This window comes from Artemia sp. Qi Xiang Cuo, chromosome 4, assembly GCF_049724085.1.
Source record: "Artemia sp. Qi Xiang Cuo chromosome 4, ASM4972408v1, whole genome shotgun sequence".
In the NCBI taxonomy this organism is placed as follows: Eukaryota; Metazoa; Arthropoda; class Branchiopoda; order Anostraca; family Artemiidae; genus Artemia; species Artemia sp. Qi Xiang Cuo.
The window spans coordinates 60222717-60245555 of NC_142797.1; the positions used below are offsets into that span (position 1 = coordinate 60222717).

The 22839-nt window shown below is 32.8% G+C and overlaps 1 protein-coding gene across 1 annotated transcript in view; it reads left to right on the forward strand.

Annotated features, from left to right (window-relative positions):
• LOC148953291 (armadillo-like helical domain-containing protein 3) overlaps positions 1-22839 on the forward strand; it is a 62056-nt gene that overhangs the window by 11941 nt on the left and 27276 nt on the right. The window contains exons 3-10 of the mRNA XM_089088467.1: positions 575-715; positions 5105-5246; positions 6444-6577; positions 12416-12571; positions 13305-13453; positions 16738-16889; positions 17998-18076; positions 21670-21890. Of these exons, the coding sequence (XP_088944593.1) occupies positions 575-715; positions 5105-5246; positions 6444-6577; positions 12416-12571; positions 13305-13453; positions 16738-16889; positions 17998-18076; positions 21670-21890 (1174 nt within the window). The remainder of the gene's footprint in view (positions 1-574; positions 716-5104; positions 5247-6443; positions 6578-12415; positions 12572-13304; positions 13454-16737; positions 16890-17997; positions 18077-21669; positions 21891-22839) is intronic.

The following is a 22839-nucleotide window of genomic DNA, read 5'->3' on the forward strand; positions in this document are numbered from 1 at the left end:
TAAAATAAATCTCTCTCTAAGAATATTATTCATTTAATACCCGTCAAAAAAAAGGTACATATACGGAATAACCCCTAAGATGACAAAAAAAAATAGAGAGAGAGAAAAAAAAATCATTACATGCATTACATTAATATAAAAAAAACTATTGTGAACAAATTGTTGACCTTGGATGATTAAACTTACTTTGGAAACGGGATAGAGATTTATTAATGCTAATATTAGGGTCAGTTAGCTTATACAAATGAATAATTTTACGGTTTCTTGTCCAAGGCGGACAAGAAATTTTCAACCAATTTTCAATCCAAAGAATCATGTGCACACATTTCAGAAACATAAACCGTTGGATGGATTGAGCTAAGCTTCAGTTAAGGAATCATACAAAATAGTCATCTTTTGCTGAAATATTAAATCTGCAAGAAAGAAGAAATATGAGATACATAAATCGCATAGGGAACATAGGTATCAAAGTAGCTCATCAAAAACCTTATTTCTAAATTTTATAAATTTAGTTCAAGAAAGATTTTGTTATTGACTAGATATTTCATTGTGCTTGTAGCTTATTTCTTTGTAGGTTTCATGCTTAGAAGCAGAATTATCAAAGCTTTCAGCTGATCAGTTGGAAGCAAATAAGTTAAACATCAACCTTCTTTTTACAAAATGCCTTGAGATGCTGAAAGCAGAGCAAAACATAAAAATTGTTTATTCACTTCAGGTAATGTTGTCTTCTTTTCTTCTACTCTGTAGACAGTCATGTAAAATGGGGGGGGGATGGGCGAATGCCCCCAGATCTTGAAAAATACCTCTTTTGCGACATTTTATTGAAAAATCGAAAAAGTAACAAGATTGTCCCCCTCTAGATTTTGAACATTAAGCCTAAATTTTGCCCCCCCCCCCCCCTATATTTTTGCGAATTGACGCCCCGGTAACTCCAACAAAAAATTTTGTACCTTATTTTTTGTTTAATGGGGTTCCACTAGAAAAACTTTAAGTATTTGGTCTTTCCCTCTTGTTATTGACAAAAAATCTGGCATATAGTTCTTTTTATCTGGAAAAAGATTAGACTTTTTTTCTTATACATATTTGAAATAATTAAAATGAAAATGAAATATCAAAAACTGATAAAACTTTTAATACAACAGTGAACGTTTAAAAAAAAGAATAAACTTTTTCATACAAACAATAAGAAAAGTCTGAATTTTTTGGTTTCATATCCTGAAGCTTTTATCAACAGGAAAAAATAAGTAAAAAAATTAAGACATACATAATAAGATGGGAAAAGGCGGAAACGCCACATACAATGAATTTGCAAAAATTGTTCAACAAAGGAAACAAATCAACGATTCCCAATATACTTAAAAGCAATACCAAATAAAATAAGTAAAGAAAAAATAACAAACATTATTCAAATTATAGAAAAAAAGAGAAAAGTTTATGCATGGAGAGAATATTTTAAGATTCACGATGAAAATTATCTAACTTAATATTTGCCAATTCCAACAGCTATTTAATTTTAAATATTGAAACTAATTCAGTGTTACCATAGCAAATTGGGAAACCAAGTAAAATTTGCAATATTTAAAGTAACAAGCGTGAATTGAAGACAAATTGGAGATTTTAAAATCTTGAAAAAGAAGGGAGGATAGAGAACGTGTAGGAGGACAACTGCATTAAAAAGAGAACTCAAGAATCACTACCATATATACCACGTAACCATATTTTTGAACCATGTGCCTTTCTGATCTTTTTTTGAATGCTTAAAATTAGCATCGATTTCGAATCTTGACCTCAAGCACAATACTTCACAAATGGTGGTTTGTGCTGTTGAAGCCTAGTTTCTGAATTTTGTTTTGTTGTGCCCCTATAGAATTTACTACAAGAGAAAAACATTTTCTACACACAACTTTATATGTTTTTTGGTAAAGTATTTTGTACACACAGCTTTATGTTTTTTTGGTGTTGCTTCTTCTCTGATAGGTTATATAATAAATTTCCTATAGTTAATGAGATTTGAATATAGTTGCTATAATGTATTTTTGTAACTTGTTCTGTCTCTATTGACGGACAAGGAGCAAATGGTAAAAATTTGTTATTAATTTTGTGTCTAATTCTTCTTTTTCTAAAATTCTGGGTTCACTTAATTTTTTCTTTCTTCTTTCTATAGTTATAGCAATCTTCTTTCCAGGATACCCATTCAAATTTATAATATCTTTAATGGAAATTGGTCTATTCTCAATGTGTTTAGATGATATTAAATTATTACTCCCCCCTTCTTTAAATTGAATAGGAATTTTCTATTGTGGTAACGGATGCTCCTCCCAGACTATTTAGGAGTTCGAAGAAGCCTTGGTTTCTTTTCCCCATATTTCCAAATACGAAAAACATCACCAATGTATCTTTCCCAAAATTTTCGTTTCAAAAATATGGTTCTTAAGTTAATGGTTCTACATAGTCTAAATGAGAATTTGATAATGGTGGTTTCGCAGCTATTTCCCATTGCTTAATCCCTGAATTATTGAAAAATTTATTTCTAAACTGGAAGTAGTTTGTGTAATTGTTGGCTACTGTAAGTAAATTGAATATAATTTCAATCTATATTCCTACAGCTAATTTATCTGTTAAACCTTTGTATTGTTCGAGTTTTTTTTTACGAATATGTGTCAATTGACTGTATATCAAAACCGATTAATCTTCATTGTCTGTATATTTCAATATTTTAGTTGATTTTTGAAGATTCTTCTAAGATTTTTGTTGAAAGAATAGTTAGTTGAGAGATCTTGCTAGTCATTTTTCAATCTTTTTTGTTGATGATTTACTATTACGTACAGTTGGCTTAAGATAGCGGTCGGCTACTCACGAGCCGTAAGTGGCTCTTTCGTCTTCGAAGTGCGGCCCTTGAGAAGCTTTTTTCCATTCTAATTACGCATGTCTCACAGTCAAAGAGAGCCACAAAACAAACAAAAACAAACAGTTAAATTTTTTTTTTTTGAATTTTTTTTTCATCGGAAAACCGAGATACACCACACGATTCATGTCAATATTTTCACTCTAATATATGTTAAAATTTTGCTATTGTTTTCTTTTCCAAGAAAATTTTTTGTGATCTGTGAGCAATATCGCTGCCTATAAGCTTAGTTCTGACAGATCGTGAATATTGCTTCACCTAGTAAAAATTGCTTCGTGGAGCCACAAAAAGGCCTTCCGAAGCAAAAAAAAAATAATCGCTTATTAATGCTTCAACTTGAAGTTGGAAAAAATCGTGTAACGATGCTGTATTTTTACAAAAAATTAGAGAATGGATGTTGAAAAGTTAATAAAAAGCATTAGATCATATCGCGTGTTGTATGATATACGCTGCAACGAATACAAGGACCTTGGAATCAAAGAAAATGCATGGAAGTAGGTGGCAAAATCACTTGATGAATCAGGCAAAAATGTGTTTGATATTTGTCCAACCTTAATTTAATATCTGTTTGAGGTAAGTTCGAGGTAAGTTTAGGTTTGAGGTAAGTTCAAATCCAAGGGGAATGGGCAGTGTTTCCGTCCCTCTCTGCCAAATAAAGAGTGTCCAAATGCATCACCACTACTATTTCTTCCTTCAAACCCTACACCAATCACATTGAACTTATAATCAGGATGACACATAGCCATTAAAATCAAACTGGAATGTTTCTTATAGCAAAAGTATTCTGATCCTGTGTTTGGCCGGCACTGAATTTTTACATGCTTTCCGTTAAAAGCACCAATATACTTCGGAAAATTCCATTTTCGTAGACCCCTTGGAAGATCGCTTCAAAAGTTCTGCAGTAGGACTGTGTAAGCAATGAGGCTGGAGGGCATAAGATATTGCGTTGCAAATGTCTGAAATAATTGAAGTCAATGTAGACCTGCCAATTTTGATTGAAATGGAAGTGACATTTTGCTTTCTCCTGGTGCTAGATATCTCAAAGTTACTGCCAAGCGCTCTTCTGTCGAGATTAGCTGTCGGCAGCTTTTTTTTTTTTTTTTTTTTTTTTTTTGTATCTCAGATTTGATGAGATTTTGCAAGGGCGGATCCAGGATTTTTTTTCGGGGGGGGGGGGGGTTACTAATTTTTGACTTTTCCGGGGGGGGGTTTACTAATTTTTGACTCAGTTTTCGACTAATTTTACTGATTTTTACCTAGGTTTTACTAATTTTCGAGTTATTTTCGACTCGGTCAAAAATTTCGGGGGGGTTTCTGTAAAAGGTGTTTCATCCAAAGGTTTTTCCTTTTTTCATTTATTCTCAAGAGCAAGTAAAGTAAGGGCACAAGAAGAAGCACAAAATACTCTCATTTTTTTCTTCATCTCTTGAAGCAAAAAAAAAAACGCCTTCAGTGCAATTTTTATTTCGCCCTGCGAACTATTTTTTTGACAAGTAATTCTTTGTCGCGCTCTCTTAGAAATTAGCTTTACTCTCGCTTGTAACACATCCCGTCGTGCTATCAAAATACCTAGTAGAGAATATATCCTGAAATTTGCCGGGCAAAAATGAGTTAAAGTTGCTCGAGGACGAAGTTTGAGAAGTGAATTTGAACTGTCGGATGTAGCAGGCCTATGTGTGCAATATGACATTTATTTGCCACTAAAAATGGTATTGATTTCTAACTATTTGGTGTTAAGTTGAAACTACGTGGATTTTTAATCGACATTTGGAAGTTTGTGACCTGTTGAACGCAGATGTGAAAGATCTTCATAAATTTGTCTTGCCAGGTCTCACTCGGAAGAAATAGTATATGATAAATTATCGGCTTGATTAGACATTCCAAATTTGGTTAGATATTTTTAGCTGAAACCGAGTTACAATTAAAGATGCTGTTTCAGTTATATGGGGAAAATGGGGATTGTCTCCATTTCAGCTTTGAATTGACTGTCATAATGTGACGTTTTTCTGTTGACCGACACGAGAACAGACAATTTTTTTCTTCAGACGTTGTTTATGTTGACATACTATTGACAGACATCGAACGCTTTTGCTTTCAAAACAAATCCATATTGACTACTCAAATTATCTGTTCTATTGACAGAACGTGTGAACAGGATGAGGCTTATAATAGTATAAGGTCTTTGGTTTTCTCTTTTAGACTATGAGTGCTTTGACAAGAACATTGTATCAAAAACATTCTACAGACCCTAATTTTGATCTAATTGACGTACTTGTTGGCAGTAACGAGGTAGACAGAACTATGGATGATCTTATTAAATCACTATCCGAGCTGCTCTGTGGTAAGTGCGTTTCCTCTGCTTCTTTTAAAATTAAACCAACTGATATTTTTAAAGGAACTCTTTATAGACTACTGAGGTATATAAGCTATGTATTTTTTAAACGAATTTGTGTGGTGGTAACATTTTAAACATTTCATTTCATTGTAATCGAGATCTACTTGAAATAAAACAGCGCCCTTGTCGTGTCCTAAGAAAAAAGGGTAATTTTCAGCATATGTTCATGTCACTATTTCTCAGTTTACTTGTTTAGCTTTTTGACTTGTTATATTCAGCTTACTTATTATAGGAACTAATGAAATATTGTTTGGTTGAAATGGGCCTAATCACTTGATTATGGAAACATGATTTAAGCAAAATGGAATAATTAACAATTAAAATTTTAATATATACGGTAGTCGAGAGACTGAGCCTAAAGACGAAAGAAATAAACTATCAATTAACTAAATTGCAGTTCGTGGGGATGATGTAATATAGATATCTTCATACGAGATATTGGGATGGAGGAGGAGGAGCGTGCGTAGCTGTGTTGGCCTCAGACGGGTTGGTGCTGCGGTGAGTTATTAGTAGTAGTAGTAGTAGTATCTTCTTACGACATGGTTTTTCCTTGTATTATTCGAAAATAAAGGTTATGATGGATTTTCAATTTTTTTTTCGTTCAGTTACGCGTTCAGATTAGTTATAACAGCACAGTGATTAAACATAAAACAACATACGATTAATCTTAATAAATTTAATAAAATAAATAAGATAAATAATTTAAATTATAATACATTTTATTAAATTATAATTAAACTATTTTTAATTAAACAATAATGCATTAAAGATAAATATCTTTTAGTAAGATAAATAAAAATAAAATTTTTCAGCTGATGATGAAAAAAAGATAATAATGCAAATTTTTTTTTTAAGCAAGGACCATTGTCAGACATCTCAGTACAGGTAAAGAAAAATTGAAGAAAAAGAGTTAGAATGTAGACAACCAAACTTGAAAAAAAAAATTGCTCCAAATTTTTTTTTCAGCCATTGGTTTATATTCTTTGTATGATTTTCTCCTTTATTTCTTCACTGACTGAGAAATCACTTCCATCTCTTATCTTGCTCCGTCTCATATGCTCTTATTAGGTAATATATTTTCAAAATTTTGCTTTCTTCTTTCTCCTTTCCTTCTTTTTGTCAAGTCGACTTCCTTCATTTTAGCGGATTTTCCTTGCATTACGAAGAAATTAGTGTTGAAGTTTCTTTTGATTATTGTCACAGGATTTGAAAACATATCTTCCAATGTTCTTCTCGATCACTTCATGATCAATTCCATATTTGATCCTCTAATTCAGGTTAGCCCTTTATATTTTTAAATCTGTCTTCCTACTTCTATGTACTTTAACGCTAAATCATACTTAAAGTTACAAAAAATATTAACTATTCGTTATGGTGTCCATTCTCCAGTTGAATATGTTCTCTATGCAAAAATGATCATAGGTTTAGCTTACAAATGTCTTCTACCTTTCCTTGTTTTTAAGAGAAAGTATCGACAGAATTTCCAATTTTTTTAATTGGAAAAAAAAATGAGAGAATCTATCTATCGTTTTATCTATATTTTGGGTATACATCATTTCAAATCATTTCTTTTTTAGTACATCGGCAATAATTGTATATATCATATACAATAATCATTTCTTCTAACTAAAATTTGGAAGATATTTAAAAAAATTGTTAATTGCACAAAATCAATATATTTGGGCTTTAGATATCCAATTTGGTTATCGAATCGGATAGCGAAAGATTGAGAGAAAGATTGAGATGGGTAGGGCATGTTCTGCGGATGAAGGATGACAGATTGCCGAAGGTTGTTGGCTTCATCCCCGAAACAGACTAAAACTGCAGATGTTGAAAAAAAAGGATTTTTAGCGACCTGTGTTATTCGTTGATATTAACGTCACACTTGTACTACACGCGTGGAAATTTGAAATGGCAAGAATCTTAGTTTGAAAAGCTAATACCAACAATACTGTCTTTCCATTTATTGTTTTCTAATACAGTTCTAAGTATTTGTATCTTATGCTAAAATCATCATGCAGATAAGAACACTTCTATTCCAGCCTTCTATCTTTTCTGCTTTCTAAAAATATGCCTTGTAAATTAACTCCGATCGATTAATCGTAAAAATTACGAGTCAATGTTGAACACTTTCAAAATCAACAAATTACGCAACGGATACATTATTTGTGCTGCGGAGCATTAGTTATTGCTTTCCAAGCTTTATTTATTTATTTTTTCAGCGTTCTGTAAATCCAAATTATAGAGATACAAACTTAAAATTTTTCACGTGTATGGTAATCCTGAAACGCAGTAGAAAAGTTCCAGTGAAGTTATTAGAATTTGAAGTAGTTAGCCAGAAAAAAAGAGTTTTTTTTTTCTCATGTTGTGCATGCTGCCAAAACAGAGATAATTTAATGTTCTGTAGGAGTACGACGTAAAATTGTTCAAAAATTTTTTTATTTTCCCAGCCAAAGATTTGATGTAATTACCCAGAAAAAATCCTTTTTTTTTCTAATGTTGTACATGGCGCCAAAACAAAACTATCTTAGCTGGGAAAGTGAAAATTTTCAAAACTTTCCCAGCCAAGAATTTGATGTTTTTACCCAGAAAAAAAGTTTTTTTTTTCTCATGTTGTACAGGGTGCCAAAACAAAACTGTCCTAGCTGGAAAGATAAAAATTTCATAACCTTCTAGCCAAAAATTTGATGTAGTTACCCAGAAAAAAAACGTTTTTTTTTCTCTCTCATGTTGTACATGGTGCCAAAAAAAACTATCCTACTGGGAAAGTATAATTTTTCAGAATAATTTTATGTGTCGTACACCTTCAGAACATTAAATTATCTCTCTGAGAAGCTGAGAACAAAATTCCGTAACTCTTCTGGATTTCATGGAAATAATTGTTTGAAAGTCAGTCTTAATTCTAAATTCCGATTTTTTGGGTTGTTTTCTTAAATTTTTGATTTAATGCCCTTTTGTGTTTTTATCGAGTAAAACTATGAAAAGCTGCTTTGTTAAGTTGTACATGGTTTCACGAGTCGTCATGATGCATTGAATTTTTTGATTGCTGGAGGTAACTTTATCTAGACAAAGTATAATTTAAAGAACCAGTTCTTTTAAGAACTGGAGCTTACGTTCGTTTTCGCGAAAAAAAAAAATACCTTGTGTAACTTTTCTATTTTGAAGTCTTGATTCTGCGGATTCCCTACATTATGTCTTAGTAAAATGCTCTAGCTTTGAAACCTAACTTCACTGAAATCAAATAACTTTGAATACTGATAAAACTTCATAATATCTCTTCAACAACCTAAGCAAAATTTCCGTATCACTTATAATTTTTTTGGAAATAATACCGGAAATTTTGGTTTCGAAACAGAACTTCCTATTTTTTCTTTTTTTTCCTTTATTTTGATTTTTATTACATTTTAGACGCATAATTCCATGAAAAGGAAACAAGAAGACACGCACTCTTTTATATTCAAAAATCAACCGCACCCTAAGAAATAAAAGTGTGTATAATCAACCGTTTCACGGACGTTCATTAGCCGAAGTAAATAGTACACAGCCCTAATCAGTGTCGTTACTAATCAATATGTTTGGGGAGGGGGGGAGAGGTTTTATCGACTGGCTAATCATTTTTACCGACTGTTATGCATAATGTCCGTTTCGAATAAAAAACGTAAACTCGCTGCACGAGTCAGTAAAACCGCGGTATTTACGAACCGAGATTCAGATCTTCGGTAAGTATAATGTCACTATTTTAATGCTGTTTATTTAAACAAATGGAAAGTTGTGGCATCACCTATAAAATCACGGCAGGAGTCGGTAAAACTGCTGCGTTTACCAACCAAGTTTGAAATTTCTGTAGATGACATGTCAGTATTTTTGTGGTCTTTATTGAGCCGAACTGAGAATTTTAACGGCGCGGGAAAAATAGTGGCGCAAAGCCCCACGGTTTTACCGAATTATTTTTTTTACCGAGTGACGAAAAATATTGCCCCCCCCCATACGTGACGGTCCTGGCCCTAATATAGGTAAAAACAAAAACAGTGTGGTTACAGACTTTGACGATTAATTTGTAGACACAAAACTTATTTTAGAAGGTCTCTAATTACATGGTGACCTTGGAAATAATTAGTTTACGATAATCATAATGCATTTGCAGTCGTGATACGGGAGCATATACCTGGGATATATAGTTGCATGCGGTGGGTCACAGTTGCTTCAACATTCCACGGGGTCTTGGCACCAGAGGTTTAGTTTGCGCTAATATGCGTAATTTTATTTTTGTCAACAAGTCCGCCATAATTCAAAAGACAGTCTGTTACACAAAGTAGTTTTTACAGAAGATAAAAAAAAAACGGAGCAAAAACTTATTAACGAACAGTTGTTTGTTCAAGGAAGGTTTTTGACTAGCCTTCAAATTGATATCAAAAGCTTCAAGTTCCGACTATTTCTGTATTTAAGAAATTTTTTATTCTTACATATTTCCACATTTATGATATACAAAAATGTACATTTCTTTATACAGAAATAGTGTTTCGGTATTTGGGAAAAAGAAATGAACATCTGGAGTGTATTCGGACCCGGCTAATTGACTACAGCTGACCATATACATGTCAACTATTATTCTGACAAGATCCGAAGTTTTGCTTCTATTTCACTACTAAGAAAGAAAGAGAAGTAAAACATGGCCCTTGTCTAAGAGATTTACCATCATTTTCCACAATTATTGCTTTATATTCTTCATATCAATCCCAAAAATTGTTAGAGCAACTTGTCTTTTGACAACCTAAGACTTTTGAACTTCGTCAATAATCAAGAAACTCGTAACGTCCTTATGTAACTACGTGCTAACTCCAATCAGTAATAGGATTTACGAAATTCAACTGAAGTTCAAGGATAAACATTCAGAGTAGCACTGGCTAGAGAGGGTAAAGCGCATAAAGTCGACCGTGGTAAAACTATAATCCACTAAAGTGTAAGGTCCAAATGCACCCCTAGTTATCTTGGGAACCAAATAAGATATTGGAAAGTGAATTGAATCAATCGATTGAATGAAATATTGTAGATTGCCAATCCCAGGAATGGCAATCTACAATATTTCATTCAATCAATTGATTCAATTCACTTTCCAATATCTTATTTGGTTCCCAAGATAACTAGGGGTGCATTTGGACCTTACACTTTAGTGGATTATAATTGTACCACGGTCGACTTTATGCGCTTTGCCCTCTCTAGCCAGTGCTACTCTGAATGTTTATCCTGGGATATTGTAGCTACGTCCTTTCGGCAACTTAGATGCACTTAGTGTCTTTTGATTTGGTTCAACATGCCTAAAAGTTTCAACTTGCTATCTTAGTTGTTCCTAAGGCATTGCAGATTACCCCTGTTGACAGCCTGGATGTACGCAGTGTCTTGCTTAGTTCAACATCCCTCTCATCATTCTCTGAAACTTTCAACTTAATACTTTTAGTCATTCTTGAGATAATGCAGATATACCTTTTACTTACAGGTTTACTTACAGAACAACTCAAACTGTTTATAGAAAAAGGCCAGAAAAAGTGAACCATATTTTTCTTCATTTATTATTTTTCTCTTATGGTTTTCATTACTAATATGTTCTAATTTACGCTAAGATATATCAAAAAGGAATAATTTCTGAAAATATTGTATGTAACTAATTGTGAACCTGTAGGCTGCAGGCTTTAAAATAAAAAAAATCCAATCCAGTATCAATGTAGGAAGTGTCGATCTAGATAATTTGCGAGAAGGAAAAAAATTCAAAATTATTATAAAATGGCAAAATAAAAAATCAGATTAATAACCTGTGACAAGACAACTTACTCCATTGTTTGGTAAAGATATATGCCTCTTTGAATAAGGGGTAAAAATTTGAGTTGACCTGCCATATCCTTTCAGACTACGGGATGCCTTGATTTTTTTTACTCTCTCGCAAACCTTTAAAAGATATGTAGATCATTTAATCGGACTTGTTAAAAGAAGATCATAATTTTTGGAATTTTTTTCTAAAAAAAGCTTTTTTTTTCAAGTATCTTATATATTTGGAAATTCATTTTTCTTAGAAAACTAGTGATCCAAAAAAATCTGAAGGAAACATCAGGGTCTCTAATATTTTTTTTGATAAACTAAGAATTGTTTTAGGTAAAGTTGGAATTTCGCACGTAGTCTCGATTGGATGATTGGGTGAGGACAGACCCTTTTTGTTACTTACCTTTAAAACGAACAATTGGAAAAAAAGTCACTAATTGGGAATGTTTTTGTATAAATACCTGTTGAAATTTGTTGGTTATTTGTTTTTTTGTTATAGTTTTTCCGCCGGCAGTGTTTAAAGTTTCATTTTGAGTTTAATCCAGACATTAGCGAGTCTTATAGTATTATGGCTGTAACATGTAGGCTATTCTTGTTTTTTTTTTATAAATGAATATTAAGGCTCTAAACGAAACGAAAATTAAGGCTCTAAACGACTTTCCTCAAACTCGCAACCTATCTAGATAGTTTTTTTTTAGGTCAGAAGATCCTAGGATGCCAATTAAATATATATATATATATATATATATATATATATATATATATATATATATATATATATATATATATATATATATATATATATATATATATATATATATATATATATATATATATATATATATATATATATATATATATATATATATATATATATATAGCCGTTTTCAAGAAAAAATTATACTTACGCAGTTGCTCGTTTAAAAAGAGTAAATATAGCTGCAATATATTATTTTCACCCTGCAACTCTGTACAGAAGATGTGGTCTTAGAAACTTCGGAGGGGAGTCTTTCAATTGGAAATTGAAAGCTTCAGCGCCCTTTTTCATATTCAAGAATGATTAGGGTGGGGGTATCTAGACCCTGTCTGACCATGGTCTGCCTGGTTTGCCTTTTCCCTTGTTGACTTTTCTTTTTTTTAGCTTCTTCACATTCCTTGAACCTGCTCTAGAACGTACCTTGTCTGGATGTATTTAAAGTTATCTTGTGTAAGCCTACCAAAGGTTCTATAGATTTTTTGTTTTTTAGGTCATGTTTATATTTGGTTGATCACTAATTTTCCGCCTTTTATTTATTCTTGTACAGTTGCTATCCCTTCCGGAGACTCGTTCACAGTTTGGTCGTGATGTAGTTCTGCTCAACACGCTTTTAATAACTTACAAAAAGCAAGAAGCTGCCAATCCTTATCTGGTGAAACTTTCGCTTGTTGATGATGAACTCGTTTTGCATGGATATGCCCAGGTTCGTTTATTTTCCTTCATCGGAGAAACATTTGCCTCTAAATGTGTTTCCCTTTTTTTTATGCCCTCCCAAGGCCAGAATATAATTTGCACTTTACTGAAAAAATTTAAATGTTTTTACTTTTATAACTTTAACAAATCCAATAATATTAACATTTTGATTACTAAATATCAGTATATGTATATTAAACTGACGATGCACATTCATTTGTATTTTTTTCAGTAAAGTGCAAATTATGTTCTGGCCTTGGGAAGGCATAGGGGTTTTGAGCCCTAGTCATGTTATTTTCTGCTCGTTTTGAGTTTAACTTGGTTATTTATTGTAATTTCTGTTCGTTTTGGGGTTCGTTTATTTATCGATGCTGATTTGTGGTAGTTTTACGTTTGGTAGATTATTTGATTTTATTTTTGCTTATTTTTGGTTTAATGGAGTTCTTTACTTTTCTTTGAAAAACTTATTATGCGGAAAAAGTTTTTTTAATTAATTTCTGTTCGTTTTATGTTGATATAGTCTTTTTAGGGAAAAAGAAAATAATACTTTAAATCTTTTCGTTTTTTTTAAGACTTTATATTTTGTCCAGCTATTTGTATGCTGGAGAAAAATTTTCAGCAATTTTTAACAACATACACCCTTTTAAAAATCTGGGCACAAATAGTAGTGTTTAATTTAGTTTCATACTGTTTCCCAAATACTATCAAGCAGGATAACTATTAAAATAAATATTTTTTTTCAGGTTATTTCAAGCGGTCTACAAGAGTTTTGTCGAAAATATATAGTCGTAAAGCAACAGGAACCTCAGAATTCTTGGCTTAGCTCCATTACGTCAATGGTTGGTAACATGTTTGTTTCTGAAGAAGCACATACCAAAATGGAAAAACTCAAGTAAGATATATACGATTCAAGGCTGCGTGGAGCATTCAGTAATCATATTGGTCAATACACATTATTGAACCTTCCCACTGCTTTTTTTCTTATCGTTGGTAAACTAAATAATATGGACAGTATCCTACGGATCAAGGATTGTTAGGGAGGTCGATAGAGTTCTTGAAATTGTTTGACAGTGATTTGAAGCCGAAGTTAATTCAGTTCAAATTCAGTTTATCAAAACACTTAAGTTCAACTGAAGATTAACGCCGTAGAGAGCTGAGGCAAGTTGGACAAGGCTAGGCGAGTTTAGAAGATTCTCTTTCTCGTCCTAGAAAAGGAAGCTAGCTGCCCGTGAGCTAGTTGAGCATTTAAATATCAATGACTTTTGGATTTTTTTTTTTTTTGAAATTTTTATTTCAAGAAATAGTGATTAAATCTCTAGGAAACATTGTAAAGTAGTCAGTCTTCTAGCTATATCGCTTTCAAAACGCTGGGCTAATCTTCAAGCTTTTATTTATGATCTGTGATTTTTGATGAGGAGTTAACACGAGGAAAATCAAGACTAAAATTTTGCTTCTGTTTTTTTTTTTTTTTTTTTTTTTTATTAGCTAAAAAATTAATTATTTAATGTATTAATAGATAAAAAACTCACATAATATCTTTAATTTGTAAATAAGTGTCATGAACTATGATGTTAGAGAGTTTCATTTAAGTTTAATTACATTATGAGTGATTCTATTGTGGATAATTTGGAACATATTCATAGCAATGAAGTTTGTTCGAAGTAAAAAATTATTTATTATATATGAGAAGTAAACTCTAAACTGCTTTGATGGGTAAAAAAAATACAATGAATTGCGTATGTGCAAATGCTTGAATTGTGTTATTTATTTCAGTCCTTTTGGTTTGATTTGAACTTCGGTAAAGTGAACATGGACGCTTGGATTACATAAATCTACATAGGCCCGATTCTTTGGAGGGTCTTTAAGGGTTTCCGCTCTCGAGGGGAAGGATTATAAAAATAGAGCTTTTTCGGGCTATAGTTTTACCGAGAGGGGAATTTACCCACAACCTCTCTTCTTTAAAAATATGCCCATGTTTTATTTTAACGCAGTCTTTCAATTTTTATTTCATTTTCTACCGAGAATGGTATTCGATTGTACCATTAAATCTCGAGATTTTTTTTGATTCATTATTGAATAACCGCTTTGTAAGACGCTTCAAGTCCATTTGGAATTGTTCCACGGGAAATACTAGCCCTGAAAAACTGTCAGTTGTTTTTGTACAGAGGGAATTCCACAGAGACAAATGTAGGGAAAAGGAACCTTGGTAAATGAAAAAAAAAGCCAAAATAGACTATGGAAGACAATAGCTTTTGTCTCTTTCAAAAGAGAAAGTGATAAAAAACTGCTTTTTATATGTTCAGAACTGGTCACGATTTTTTTTTTCTTATTTTGTCTTTTTATTTTAGTATTTTTTTTATATAATATATATTTAGTAGATATTTTATTTACTATATATCACTTTTCCTTTTCTACGTTTGATATCTGTTGGTAATTTGCTTCAAAAGTTAAAGTCTATTAAAATTACATTTTAGACATCTTCAATATTTCTGGTAATGCAGGTTGTCGAAACCATCTTAGGGTAGAATTTCTTCCTTTTTCTACAACAACAAAACTGAATATCTTAGAACTACAGGAAAAAATAGGCATGGTCCCAGGTAGAAATATGGTGTTTTTATTATGAGATTTTAACGCATAGGCCTGTACATATAGGAACAGATGGTATTCTAGCCTAGTTAAATTTGGTATAGGAAAAGAAAACAGTAATGGCTACAGACTGCTACAGTTATGTAGGTATAACAATTTAGTTATAACCAATACAGTATTTTGTCATAAAATGGCCCGTAAGTTAACATCGTGTTCACATGACGGTAAGACAGCTAACCTTATTGAAATTTATGAAGGGTAACCGCCTTCCGAGAAGCTATGACGTTGACTCAGGTATGAGAATTTGAGAGAAACTTTCCGGAAATAGTTGAATACTAAACTGGAGAATTTAAAATTCGACAGCGTACAAGATGGATGGACTAATTTTACGAAAATAGTTTGTGAAGTCGCTGATGGTGTCTTTGGGAAGAAAGTTAAGACCGAAGATAGGAATATTAATCCGAATGTTTTAGTCCAAAACCTCCTTAAAATGCTCTGAAAGTTTCGACTTGAAACAATTAGTTGTTCCTGAGATATTGCATATTTACCCATTTTACCACCTAGACACATATAGTTCTTTGGATTTAGTCAACATTTCCTGTGAGTTTTACATTTATGCTGTCAGCGGTTGCTTTGATATGGAATATATGCCTTTTTAACAACCAGGCTGCACAGTCTCTTTTGATGTAGTTTAACACCCCCCCCCCCTCACTAAACCTCTTAAGCATTGTTTAGAACATGTGTATAATCACTGTCACCCATACTGCCTTTCCTATAAATAGAATACATTAAATTATGTACTATTATAACACGCTTTGTGTTATATGTAAAATTACACATATAATTGCTTATTTATATTCCAATAGCTTATTTATTTTATATTTTTATTTTGTATTGCTTATAATAGGCAATGTTGCTTAGATTCCGGTTCAGTATGGTATAATCCACGCTTCATTATTTGTTAGAATTCTACTGATGGATTCTTATTTTGCACCTGACTTTCAGTTGCGTGTTCCCGTGTAGAGCTCTGCGCGGGAAACTTGACTTTTGACGGGAAAAGCTTATAAATGTCGCTGGAGGAGTCTTAAAAAGCAGTCAAAGTTTTGTACTAATTAGATAAACAGCTTCTGAGCTACAAAAAGTTTTCTCTTTTAGTTACTAAATGAACCTCGTATGTTATTTTTTATAACACTTTTTCTGTATTTTTTTTTATTTTCTACTCTTTTTTCTTCTGTCGTGCCAGGTTTTTCTTCAGTCGAGCTTCGGAGCTATATTGGACCATGAATCGTATTCAACTTTTTTTTTTTTTTTAATTTCACGGCTAATGGTTCTCTGATTTGGAGCTGTGTTCCTATAAAAAAAAAAATAATAATAAAAAAATGTAAGTTCGAGTGGGGTTGTAATAAAAATTGTGAATCAAATGTACAAAATATAGTTTTAATATTTCAAAGTCACATCCTAAAATCTTTTCAACCGGAAGGTAAAACTAAAAATAAAAGAATATATATGTTTTTTCAGTTGTGGTTTTTTCTTCTTAAAAACTACCTTTCCTTCTGTTTCCTTCTGAATTTTCCCTGCTTTTAATTTCAGGGCTAACGATTCTCTACTTCTTGCCCTATATGAAGCTGTACATTCGAGCAGAAATTTCGTCACTGTTTTTGCTTACATTCAACCTCATGAAAGGCCTCCACAACCTCCTTCTGATGAAGAGATTGAAGCTGATCATCATGATGACAGCATAGGTATAGTATATATTTCGTTCTTTATGTTCTCCGCCGCAGATTGTCAATTGCCTGCCATTAGTAATTTCTTAGATCAGCCTGCCTTTCCGTTCAATATTAAAATGAAATAAAAAAATAATAACGGGAAGTTTTTTTTTTCTCAACGTTCACCGCCTTACTTGAAAGTTTAACCTGTTAATTTACCCCCAGTCCCCTTTTGCACTTCCTGGTTGAAGGGCCATGAAAGGGAGATCCGTACAGCCTGTAAGGTCCAACGGTATATCCTTTACCTTCTTTACATAATTACTGTTGTTAATTAGTAAAAAAAAAAATAACCATGGTGAGTTCTTAAAACGACTCTCTTAGCGTTTTAGAGAACTTTTAGAGAATAACTATCATAGAAAAATCCCTAGTTTTGTTACTATGACACTTTTTAAAAATTTGTATTTGCTTTTAAGTACAGTAATAGCATCTCGAACTTATTTCTGCAACAACTCCTAAGTTTGCAATAGAATGTACATGTAATTACTATTAGTTTTTTTTATCCGAGCGTGGTAATTTCTTACTAACCTCGTGGTATTTTTTTTCAGATCCCGTTTTCAATTTTCAATTCAGAAAATGTGCATGGAATTGTTACTAACTTTTTATCTTAGCTTGGAAATTTCTAACCAAATTTGGGTTAACAGTTTTTTTGTCAAGTTTGATTTTCAATTTTCAATTCCGAAAACACGCATTTAATTGTTATTAACTTTTTATGATAGTTTGAAAAATTGTAACTAAACTCGTGGTAAATTTTTCTTTTTAATTTCAAGTCAGAAAATTTGCATGCAATTGCTACTGACTTTTTATATTAGCTGGGAAATTTCTAGCCGACGTGGTAAACTTTTCTTTTACTCTTAAAAGATATACTATTCATTAACCGATAGATTAGAAATACAGTATGGCACGAAGATTGTATTAGAAAAAACATGGTTAATTTATGATGCTTATTAGTTTATTGATTAGTGCACTGAATAGCCTTCGAGATTGTCATTTTCTGAATTTTGCTCTTTTGTTTCTCTTTTGTTCTTTTGTAGCGACATTTTGTAGCGACAAGCAATTTGCTTCACGCTATACTCTCTTTTTTTAGGATCATCTGCTACCCCAACACCAACTGTGGAAGACGTTGCACATTCATCAAGTCTATTAGCAACCCTACTCGAATATTGGTTTGTATCCTGCCGTTTCAGATTCTTCCTTATTAAGAGTGAAGGGTGTTAAAGTAAAGTGATGAGTCATATCAAACTCAAATCAGGAAACACTATGAAAGGGGACTTTAAGTCAGGTGGAAATCAGAGAATACAAATATATCACTATGGTTTAGCTTGTATAAATAATAGAGCGTCCTCAACATGTAAATGAAGACGAAAACGTAATAAAAAATTGCTAATCTAAAACCTTGCAAATCTCTATGCAAATCTTACATGCGAGATTTAATAGAAAAACTCGAGAGGTTAAAATCGAAAAAAAAACTCAAAGTCCAGAAGAAAGTGAAAGTTAAAAGCAGAAAAAAAAATCCAAGTTTACAATAAAATGAATCGTCATCCGTCACTTCTCTCTTAGAATATGACTGACTTTAACTGTAATTTAAAGGCTGCTATGACTGCGTGGTGAAGTTGCTGTCCTAATGACATTATTTCAATGATTCCAAGCATGGGTAGATGTTATACCAATTTAATTTGCCATGTTGGAAGGAATTATGAACTTTTCCAACTTTGGTTTAAGAGATTTCTGCTCCATTCGTGGCTGTATACTATAACTACAAAATAAACCGCTAGTTTTTTTTTAAGTATTGTGAATTATTCTATTGTTCAAGATGAAAAAAAAGGAATTGATATTTCCTCCTTTGGAAAGTCGTCACTTCATTTTTAGTTTCAAATGAATTATTAAACGTAATTAAAGTTTGACAGTCCTTCAAATTAGTATTCAGGGTCTTGATTAATTAATTCATCAGTTGTGCCAAATTGTTTGGACTGTCATCTGTTATTAGGCTACACGGACCTTCTATAGGTGCTAGTGATGAAATACTGCTGGATATACCCAGATTTAGGGCAAAGTGAATAAATCGGTGGAGGATGGCAAGAGGCCTTGTATGCATCTAATTACTCTCTGGACACTGTCAGAAATGATCTAATAAGGAATCAGGAAGAGGTCTTTGAATCCTTATCTACTGATACTAAATTGCAAGAAAAAGACGTTATTATTGGTTAATGTTTACTGATCCTCACATTGATACATCCCTTTGTTTCTTTTGATCCTTGACGGTTTTTTGGAGACAAAGCGATTTCGTCCGTCTGAGCTTATCATAATGGGAAATTTCAACTTGAACTTATAGAACTTTGCATCCTTAGTGACTAAATTTTCTGTCAACTTTGCTTACAACCAGAACTTCGCCATCAGAGTGCATTTTGACACGTGTAGCTGACTGTGGCGTCCTTGATTGACAATATTTTCTCCTTTCTTAATTTGGTTACTAGTAAATGATCTTTCGGACCATTTTCCTCTCTTTTTTGTATTCAGTTCGAAGAAGAAGGTGAGTCAGAGGACCCCTATTTTGGGCTGGGCAGCCTTTAAATTTAGTCAGAGTGAGTTAACCCTTCCGAGATACCGGTTGGCAAACAACCTCATGAGATATTTTTGGTAAGGTAATGGATTTTCACTCACAGTTTGATTCTATTTAAGAGTTTGTTCAAACTTGTATTGTCGATGTATGCACTGTATCTAGGTCTGAAATATTTACTCGCTTGAATCCATGAATGAACCCAGGCCTTTTCAAAAGCTGGAGAAGGAAACATAACATTAGATATCTTACAAGTCAACGAGTTAATTGTCAAGTACAGCTGCTGTTCGCCTTCAGTGTTTCAAAATCCATAATCCTGTTTTTGTAATTCTTTGATTCAGGAGAATTAATCTCTGTATTACTTTCATGAACTGCTGATATGTTTAAAGGATATTTGGGAAACTTCGCTGTTGATCGATTCCATCCTTAAGCCATCGCCTCCGTCTCCTCGTGTCCCTCCAAGTTTGGTGGCTCATGCTTGGTTCCGGAAAAGATTGCTTGATCGATTTCGTCCTTAAGCCATTGCCTCCGTCTCCTCGTGTCCCTCCAAGTTTGGTGGCTCGTGCTTGGTTCCGGAAAAGATTGCTTGATCGATTCCGTCCTTAAGCCATCGCCTCCGTCTCCTCGTGTCCCTCCAAGTTTGGTGGCTCATGCTTGGTTCCGGAAAAGATTGCTTCTTCAGTGAACTCCTCTTCTTCTAAAAATGATTTAAAATCGTATCTTTTTCGAACTTGCCCGACGTCGATGGTAGTAGGACCAGTTTGTTAGGAAATTGAAAAGGTTCAGCGTCTTCTGTTCCTGATTGTATACCCACTAAGGTAGTCAAATTCGTTCTTTCTTCAAGTTTTTTTCCTTTAACAAGACTTGTAAATCTGTCTTTCGAGATTTCTAGCTAATTATCGGCCAATCTAAGTTAGAAAATTTCTGAAAACGGAATGCTTTCCCGTCTGCGTGGCTTTTTGAAGCCAAAATTTTTTTCATTAGTTTTCTTTTAGGCTTCTCAGGTTAGTATTGAACGGAGTACGCATGGACTATTCTTCTAAAAATTTTTAAATTTGGTCAAGTATTAAATGTACTTTTTTCGAAATTTGGTGTTGTCTTGAAACTTGAATGTTAACTTTAATTTGTAAGTTGATTTTCCTATATTTACCTACTAAATAAGCTGAAATGTTTATAATCTAAGTATTTAATTTGAAGTGATCGTGAGTTCCTGTAATGTCTTTAATGAAACTATCGTACAAATTAAGCAATAATGGAAGCATAAATTATTAGATATGCAACCTAATATTAAGGTCGGGGACTCATTTGAAATGTAAAGTTTTTTTTTCAAAATAAATTTAAGTTTGTCGTAAAACTTTGATTATTTTTAGTAAGTAAGTAAATATAATCAAAATTGACAACAGTTGATTAGTTTGTATTTGCCTACTATACTAATATATTAAAACTAGAAACAGAAATAATCTATATATCGAAATTAAGTTACGAAACTTAATTTTACGAAGTTCCAAAATGGGCCTTCAAGGATATCTTTCGCTTACAGTCTACCCCATATGTCGAATGATTATCTGATAAAGGGATTTGGAGGATAATTAAAGAACAAATAAAGCTATTAAAAAAAATATATGACTTTTAAAATATAGGTAATTTAAGATGAAAAGATAATTAGGAATATAATACTCCAAAAGAGTTGTAGGCAAAGAATGCCAGAAAAAGCTGCAATTAAAAAGGATATGCAGAACCTTAGGCCAGTAATATAGGTAAAAGGGAATTATTGCGTATGTTTTTGCTGAACATCCACTTAGTTGTCTTAGGTGTGCAAAAAAAGAAAAAAAGTCATGGGAGCCAAAACCCTTAAAGCCAACACAGGAGCAAAAAGCTGTGTTGGTTTTCGGCTTTGAATTATGGTTAAAAAATATATCAAAGAATGTGATGAAAAAATAAATCCAATTTTAAGCGTTTTGCTCATATATTTTATCAAATACTTTTTGAATAGTTATTTTTCCCTATTTGTTTTATTGTTTAGTGAAGAAATGGCTGAAATAATTTTTAATTATTTGACCTCATTCATATTCGCTGACTTTGTAGTCGTAGCTCTAGTGGGTAATTTACGCTTTTTTAAAAGCTTGTAAATTGCGTGTTAATGAAGATATCGTTAGTTTTCATTTCAGTTTTATTTAGTTTTTGCTTTCAATTTTATTTTAGTTCTGTCATCATGCAAGATGTAAAGCATGATGTATCACTGACTAGTACAAAACTGTCATTGATTGTATTGACTGTTGTAACTGAAGATAATTATGCTAATTCACTGATGCATGATCCAAACCTTGTATTCCAAGTACAAATTCACAAAGCGGTGATGCGACACAGAAAGATTGTTGGGGATCCAGTGGTACCTGCCAGACCTATTGTATCTGCACTTTTGGGTAAGGTTCTTTTGAATCTTGTTTGACTGGTGAGACCAATTGCTTTTTTAAATCAGTGTTTATTTTTTATGTTGCTTCATGACTTTTTGCTGCCAACATGTTATTTCTTATTTTTTTCTTGAATTTTTAAGAGATAAAATTGCTACTAACACCAAGGACTCACTGCAGCACAAAACGGCTTGAGGTCAATACAGCTGAGGACCCCCCTCCTCAGCCTGTTTCATTGAAAAGCTTCACTCTCTAATCCCTCCTATTAAGTTCTAGTTCCCTTTACATCTTCCCTTATGACTTCTCCCGACCCTATAGGGGACTTTGGCCCCATATGGCTTTTTCTTTGGCCCCATATGGATGCTGAAAAGCACAATTTTTGGCAATTTGGGAAAACCACAATTTTTGACACCTTCCGTAAGCTTTTCTTACATTAAAAACTGAGAAAGTAGCATGTAACCAAAGTTTTCGTACAGATTATTGTTTCTAAATGATTCAGCGAACGAATTTTTAACACTATCCTTAGACAATTCCTCTGGAAATCATTTAACAAATCTTCCTCTGCCTTTCGAAGCGCCCACGCTTTAGAACCATGATATTACCGTCGCTTTCAATATTCTTCTTCTTCTTATTCTATTTAACATCAGGCGGGCTTTTCATTAAAACTATTTAGCCCTTTTCCTTTTGCTTCACTCTGTGGGCTACAGAGCTACTGGCTTGATTGCCTCATATTTATTAGATATATTCAGATATCTTTCAGCAGATCTTTTGACTCTAGGAGTTCAAATATAAGATGATAGATGTCGATTTCTATGCTCTATGTGCAGGTATAGTTGGCTAGGCTCTTGGCTGATAGTGGGATTTTGTGGTGTTTAAAGTATTTTAACAGTTTACAAAGCAAGGTATGTTGTGCAGACGTCAGCATATTACATTCAAATAGGCAATGGTCAATTGTTTCATT